Source organism: Cebus imitator, unplaced genomic scaffold (assembly GCF_001604975.1).
Source record: "Cebus imitator isolate Cc_AM_T3 unplaced genomic scaffold, Cebus_imitator-1.0 Scaffold709, whole genome shotgun sequence".
In the NCBI taxonomy this organism is placed as follows: domain Eukaryota; kingdom Metazoa; phylum Chordata; class Mammalia; order Primates; family Cebidae; genus Cebus; species Cebus imitator.
The window spans coordinates 430,839-438,393 of record NW_016108024.1 but is presented as its reverse complement, the minus strand read 5'-3'; the positions used below and the strand labels follow the sequence as shown (position 1 = coordinate 438,393).

Below are 7,555 nucleotides of genomic sequence, written 5' to 3'. Positions count from 1 at the left end.
AGACCAGCCTGGGCAACATGGCAAAACCCTTTCTCTACAAAAATTACAAAAAATTACCCAGGCATGGTGGCACATACCTGTAGTCCCAGCTACCCAGGAGGCTGAGGTTGGAGAATCACCTGAACCTGGTAGGTTGAAGCTGCAGTGAGCCATGATCATGCCACTGCACTCCAGCCTGGGTAACAAAGTGAGACCCTATCTCAAAAAACAAACAAAAACAGGCTGAGCACAGTGGCTCATGCCTGTAATCCCAGCATTTTGGGAGGCAGAGGTAGGTGGATTTCTTGAGGCCAGGAGTTCGAGACAAGCCTGGCCAACATCAGGAAACTCCATCTCTCCTAAAAATACAAAAATTTGCTGGGTGTGGTGGCACACGCCTGTGATCCCAGCTACTTGGAAGGCTGAGACATGAAAATCACTTGGGGTGGAGGTTGCAGTGAGATGTGATTGCACCAATACACTGTAGCCTGGGTGTCAGAGTGAGACTGTCTCAAAATAATAATAATAATAATAATAATAATAATAATACAATCACTATAATGAAAGATTCACTGGAAAGGTTCAATATCAGATTTGAACAGGCTGAAAAATCAATTAACTTGTTAGGTCAATTGAGATTATCTAGTCTGGAGAGTATTAAAAAAAGGGTGAAGAAAGAAAAAACCTGTAATCCTAGCTACTTGGGAGGCTGAGACATGAGAATTGTTTGATCCTCGCAGGTGGAGGTTGCAGTGAGCTGAGATTGTGCCACTGCACTTTGGTCTAGGCCACAGAGTGAGACCCTGTCTCAAGAAAAAAAAAGAAGAAGAAAGAAAAAATGACTTCCAGTTTCCAGTCCAGTCTGTAAAGAGCTTAGGGACATGTCAGATACCATTAACCGTACTAATCTATATACCCCAAGAAGAGAGTCCCAGGAAGAGAAGAGAGCAAGAAAGGGGTAGAAAAAATATCTGAAGAAATAATGACCATGAACTTCCCAAATTTGAGGAAAGACATGAGTCTACACATCCAAGAACCTCAAGAAGTCCAAGAAGGATAAACTCAAAAAAATCCACACAGACACACATTGTAATAAAATTGTCAAAAGCCAAAGGCCAAGAGGGAATCTTGAAAACTCACAAACAAAACAAAGTGAGTCAACACATAAAAGGGATTTTCCATAAGCCAGTTTTTCGTCAGAGATCACAGAGGCCAGAAGGCAATTACATAACATATTTAAAGTGATGAGAGGCCCGCCCAGCCGGCGGGAGCGCAGCGGCCCAGCTCCGGCAAGGCCGCGCCAAGCCAGGCGAGCCCATTTTTATTCAGGCGACGCTTAAGGGAGCCCGGCTGCGCCCGGTGCATTGTGGGAGCGGCCTGCGGCCCGTTTTCGGAAGGAGGCGGAGGGCGCAAAGCGAGTCGGTGGATCCGTAAAAAACCCAGCCAACCCGCAGAGGGAGGACAGGGGCTGAGCTGTGAGGAGAGCGGGCCCCAGAACCATGTCTACGCGGGAGTCCTTTAACCCGGAAAGTTACGAATTGGACAAAAGCTTCCGGCTAACCAGATTCACTGAACTGAAAGGCATAGGCTGCAAAGTGCCCCCAAGATGTCCTACAGAAATTGCTGGAATCTTTACAGGAGAACCACTTCCAAGAAGATGAGCAGTTTCTGGGAGCTGTTATGCCAAGGCTTGGCATTGGAATGGATACTTGTGTCATTCCTTTGAGGCATGGTGGGCTTTCCTTGGTTCAAACCACAGATTACATTTACCCGATCGTAGACGACCCTTACATGATGGGCAGGATAGCATGTGCCAATGTCCTCAGTGACCTCTATGCAATGGGGGTCACGGAATGTGACAATATGCTGATGCTCCTTGGAGTCAGTAATAAAATGACCGACAGGGAAAGGGATAAAGTGATGCCTCTGATTATCCAAGGTTTTAAAGACGCAGCTGAGGAAGCAGGAACATCTGTAACGAGCGGCCAAACAGTACTAAACCCCTGGATTGTCCTGGGAGGAGTTGCTACCACTGTCTGCCAGCCCAATGAATTTATCATGCCAGACAATGCAGTGCCAGGGGATGTGCTAGTGTTGACGAAACCCTTGGGGACACAGGTGGCAGTGGCTGTGCACCAGTGGCTGGATATTCCTGAGAAATGGAATAAGATTAAGCTAGTTGTCACCCAAGAAGATGTAGAGCTGGCCTACCAGGAGGCGATGATGAACATGGCGAGGCTCAACAGGACAGCTGCAGGACTCATGCACACATTCAACGCCCATGCGGCCACTGACATCACAGGCTTCGGGATTTTGGGCCACGCACAGAACCTGGCCAAGCAGCAGAGAAACGAGGTGTCGTTCGTCATTCACAACCTCCCGGTGCTGGCCAAGATGGCTGCGGTGAGCAAGGCCTGCGGAAACATGTTCGGCCTCATGCACGGGACCTGCCCGGAGACCTCAGGTGGCCTTCTGATCTGTTTACCATGTGAGCAAGCAGCTCGGTTCTGTGCAGAGATCAAGTCCCCCAAACATGGTGAAGGCCACCAAGCATGGATTATTGGGATTGTAGAGAAGGGCAACCGCACAGCCAGAATCATAGACAAATCCCGGATCATCGAGGTCGCACCGCAAGTGGCCACTCAAAATGTGAATCCCACACCGGGGGCCACTTCTTAATCTAGACAGAAATAGCTGTTTGGTTTTGTTTTTAAATACCTCTATTTCCTTTATCATCACTTCAATTAAAGACTATAAACAACAAAAATCTCATTGTGTCTACACATCGGGTGACCTTAGGTTGGTTTGTAAGTGGATACAATTAATAAAATAAAATCCATTGCCTTTTCTTCCTGTTACATTAACTGAAGATGCACCTAATCTTGAGGCAGCTTCTGAGTTGAGAATTATATTGTTATCCAATACTGTTGATTCATTTTGAATCTTTAGACACTTATCTCTTGCCACATAGGCTCTTTTTAAAGGTGCTTTCACATAGCACAGACATTACCAATAGTCGTGTCAGATAGCAGTTGGTGTCTTTTCATTTTGTGTATATTTATCATATAAGTCCGATTTTTTTTTAAGTGTCTTGAATGGTTTTCTGGAGAGACGGCATTGGTAAGTGGCACATGACGGTATACCAGTCGTAAGAGGGTTGCATGATTCCTTTGAGTCTTTGGTTTGGAAAGCCTAGTCTTGTCTCTCAAGAGCATCTTGGACCCAGGATATTCTCCAGTAGTGCATTCAGTTCAACACAGCAAGTGCTTCACTGCATGGAAAACACTTTGAAGACAAAAAAGAAATCTTGTTTCTTTTTTTGTAGCCTTCCTGATATTTACAGTAATACCATTAACTGTTTTCTTTATCAATAGCAAAAAAGGATACTTTTTGCAATGTAATTAGATGTTCTATAGTGCTACGAGGAATTGCCTTCCAAAAGGAGGTTCGTGTATGATACTCATTTACAATTCAATATATAATTAACTACGCAAATAATTTTTAAATATGATCAATAATAAAGACTCTTCTGTGGGAAAAAAAAAAAGTGACGAAAAAAAAAAAAAAAAAAAAACATCAAACAGGAATTCTATCTCCAGCAAAATTATACTTTAAAAATGAACAAAAGGCCGGGTGTGGTAGCTCACTCTTGTAATCCCAGCACTTTGGAAGGCCAAAGCAGGCAGATCACTTGAGGCCAGGAGTTTGAGATCAGCTTGGCCAACATGGAGAAACCCCTTCTCTAGTAAAAATACAAAAAAATTAGCCAGGCATGGTGGCACACACCTGTAATCCCAGCTACTCGGGAGGCTGAGGCAAGAAAAAAAAAGAAGAAGAAAAAAATGACTTCCAGTTTCCAGTCCAGCCTGTAAAGAGCTTAGACATTGTCACTCTGTCTTAATAAGTATTAAAAAGTAGAACAAACTAAAAACCAACAACTCTTCTTAGGTTCCTCAGAGAATTGAGGTTATGGGTCAAAATGCTGCCCCCAAATTGGAAAGAGTGGCAGATGCAGAAGATTACAATTTTCTGGAGCAGAAACCCTCACACTGAAACCTTCATGTGAACCAGCACCCATGGGTAGGAAAAGTCAAACTTTAGTTGGTGAATTGCTGGAGGTTCAATGAGAAAATTCAATAAGAGTTTTTAATTCTCAAACTTGTCCACATTGAGACCCAAGGTTAGGGGGACCCTACACTTTCACTAGTCTTACCTCAAGGAGCCTTACCAGAGTCTCACAGTTAAAACTGAAGAAAAATCCCCTTCTGATTCCTACAGGGTAAGGATAAAAATAGCCATTTTGAAGTATACTCAGAGTATTATGTTCTTCATAACAAGTCCTGCCTTCAAGAGAAAATATTTTACCAGAATAAAACCTACTAAAATTTTTTAAGAGCCTGACTGGCCTGGGAAGAAAGAAATACCTAACACCATAACCCTTTGGCCTTTCTGACCTATAGGGGGAGGAAAAACCTAAGAAGCACTTGGGAAGTTCATAGTCCAGAAGGAGAATTTCACTAAAAGACTTGAGATCTAATCATAGGTACATAGAATGATACACCTCTCCCCACATCTTACCACCACATCACTCAAGGGCTATTTACATACAATTATTTTTACAGAGTACATCATCTCCAGCTTTCAATAAAAAAATATGTCATATTAAAAGGCAAAAATCCCCATAGTTTAGATACAGAGCAAGTATCAGAACCAGACTCAGATATGAAAATTTTAAATAACTATGATTAATATGTTAAGGGGTCTAATGGAAAAAGTAAACATGCAAAAACAGATGAGTAATGTAACCAGAGATTAAAATCTAGGAAAGAATAAAAAAGGAATGCTAGAACAAAAAATACTGTAATAGGAGTGAATAATGCATTTGATGGGCTCAGTAGACTGGACATTAGTGAGGAGTCAGTAAGCTTGAGGATATGGTAATAGAAATTTCCCAACCTGAAAAACAAAGAGAAAAAAATAATGAAAAACAACACAGAACACAATACCTAAGGACTATGGGACAACTATAAAGGATTTAGATATGCATAATGGGAATACAAAAATGAAGCGAAAGACAAAAAGAAACAGGAGAAATATCTGAAGCAATAGTGACTGAAAATTCCCCCAAATTAATGCAAGACACCAAACTCCACCCCAAGAAGTTCAGAGAATACCAAGCCAGATAAATGCCCAAAAATCTACATGTAGGCATATAACATTCAAACTACAGAAAATCAAAGACAGAAAAACGTTTTTGAAAGAATCTTGGCTGGGAGTGGTGGCTTATGCTTGTAATCCCAGCACTTTGGGAGGCCAAAGCAGGTGGATCACCTGAGGTCAGGAGTTCGAGACCAGCCTGACCAATATGGTGAAACCCCATCTCTACTAAAAATACAAAATTAGCTGGGTGTGGTGGCGAATGCCTGTAATCCCAGCTACTTGGGAGGCTGAGGTAGGAGAATTGCTTGAACCCAGGAGGCAGAGGTTGTGATGAGCCAAAATTGTGCCATTGCATTCCAACCTGGGCAACAAGAACGAAACTCTGCCAAAAGAGAGAGAGAGAGAGAGAGAGAGAAGAATCTTTACCCATAGGAGAATAAAGATAGGAATTACATTAGACTTTTTTTCAGAAACTAGGCAAGAAGATAGTGGTATAAAATATTTAAAGTGCTGAGAAAAAAACCCATCAACCTCAGATTCTGAATCCAGTAAAATTATTCTTCATAACTGAAAGAGAAATACATACTTTCTCAGAAAAACAAAAATGGGGGGAATTTGTTGCCAGTAGACCTTCCTTGGAAGAAAAGAAATTCAGAAACAATGAAAATTACATAGGTTAGAAATTTGGATCTAAATAAACAAAGGAAGAACATTCGAGAGGGAGTAAGTGATGTTAAAATAAAAACTTTTTGGCTGGGTGTAGTGGCTCACACCTGTAATCCCAGCACTTTGGGAGGCCAAGGTGGGTGGATCACCTAAGGTCAGGAGGTCTAGACCAGCCTGACCAACATGGAGAAACCCATCTCTACTAAAAATACAAAATTAGCCAGGCATGGTGGCACATGCCTATAATCCCAGCTATTTGGGAGGCTGAGGCAGGAGAATCACTTGTACCTGGGAGGCGGAGGTTGCAGTCAGCTGAGATCACACCATTGCACTCCAGCCTGGGTAACAAGAACAAAACTCTGTATCAAAAAACAACAACAAAAAAAAAACTTTTCTTATTCTTAATTGATCTAACAAAAACTTTGTTCACAATAATAGCAAAAACGTTTACAATATTTATTCTTTACACATAAGTAAAATGAATGACAACAATGATACAAGGGATGGGGGGAGGAATTAAGAATCCTTTTCATAAGATACTTACACTACCCATGAAGTAGTATAGTATTATTTAAATGTAGACTTGCATTAGTTGCAAATGCATATTGTAAACTCTAGGGCAACCATTAAAATTTTTTTTAAAGAAATATAATTGATATGCTAAGAAAGGAGCAAAAATGTAATAATATAAAATGCTCAATTAAAACAAAGGCAGAAAAAGACTGGGAGACAAAAATAGAAACAAAGAACAAGGGTAACAAACTAAAAATTGTGACAAATATTATAAATATTAATCCAGCTATAGTAACAGTCACTTTAATCATTGCAACAGCTAGGTGTAGTAGCAAGTGCCTGTAGTCTCAGCTACTTGGGAGGCTAAGGCAGGAGGATCCCTTGAGTCCAGGAGTTCTGAGCTCTAGTATGCTCAGTGATTAAGTTTCTGTATAAGTTTGCTATCAATATGGTGACCTCCCAGGAGTAGGGAACCACCAGATGGCCTAAGGAGGGATAAACCAACCCAGGTTGGAAATGAAGGAGGTCAAAACTATGCTGATCAGTACTGGGATTACACCTGTAAACAGCCAATGCACTCTAGCTTGGGCAACATAACAAGACCCCATCTCTTAAATAAATAAATACATAAACAAATATCATCACAACAATGAGACTTATTGTAGACAAAGAAAAACAAAACACAACTATATGTTGTCTATAAGAAATCTACTTCAAACATAAAGACAGGCAAATTAAAAGTAAAGGGATAGAGAAATATATGTCATGCTAAAATTAATAAAAAGAAATCTGGAATATCTATATTAATTTCAGAAACAGACAATTTCAAAGCAAGGGTCATTATCAGGAATAATGAGAGGCATTACAGAATGATAAAGGGGTCAATTCTCCAAGAAGAAATAACAGTCTTTATGTGTATGTGCCTAACAACAGAGAGTCAAAATATTTGAGGCAAAAAAATGATGGAACTGCAAGGTGAAATAGATGAATCTGCTATTATAGTTATATACTTTAACATCCCTCTATCAGTAATAGACTGATCCAGCAGGCCAAAAATCAATAAGGACATAGTTGAACCAAGAGCACCATCAAATAGATCTAATTGACATGTATAGACTACTTCATCCAACTACAGCAGGATACATATTCTTCTCAAGCTCACATGGAACATTCATCAAGGCAGACAACATTCTTCAGGAGGCCAAAGTGGACAGATCATCTGAAATCAGGAGTTTGA

The 7,555-nt window shown here is 40.8% G+C and overlaps 1 protein-coding gene across 1 annotated transcript; it reads left to right on the top strand.

The window, feature by feature from the left end:
* The first annotated feature begins 444 nt into the window (after nucleotides 1-444).
* LOC108296413 (selenide, water dikinase 1-like) lies at nucleotides 445-2,927 on the top strand. Its single transcript, XM_017518866.2, is given in 2 exon segments — nucleotides 445-1,577; nucleotides 1,579-2,927. Coding segments are annotated over 2 exon segments (1,179 nt in total). The 5' UTR covers nucleotides 445-1,478; the 3' UTR covers nucleotides 2,659-2,927.
* Nucleotides 2,928-7,555: the final 4,628 nt, after the last annotated feature.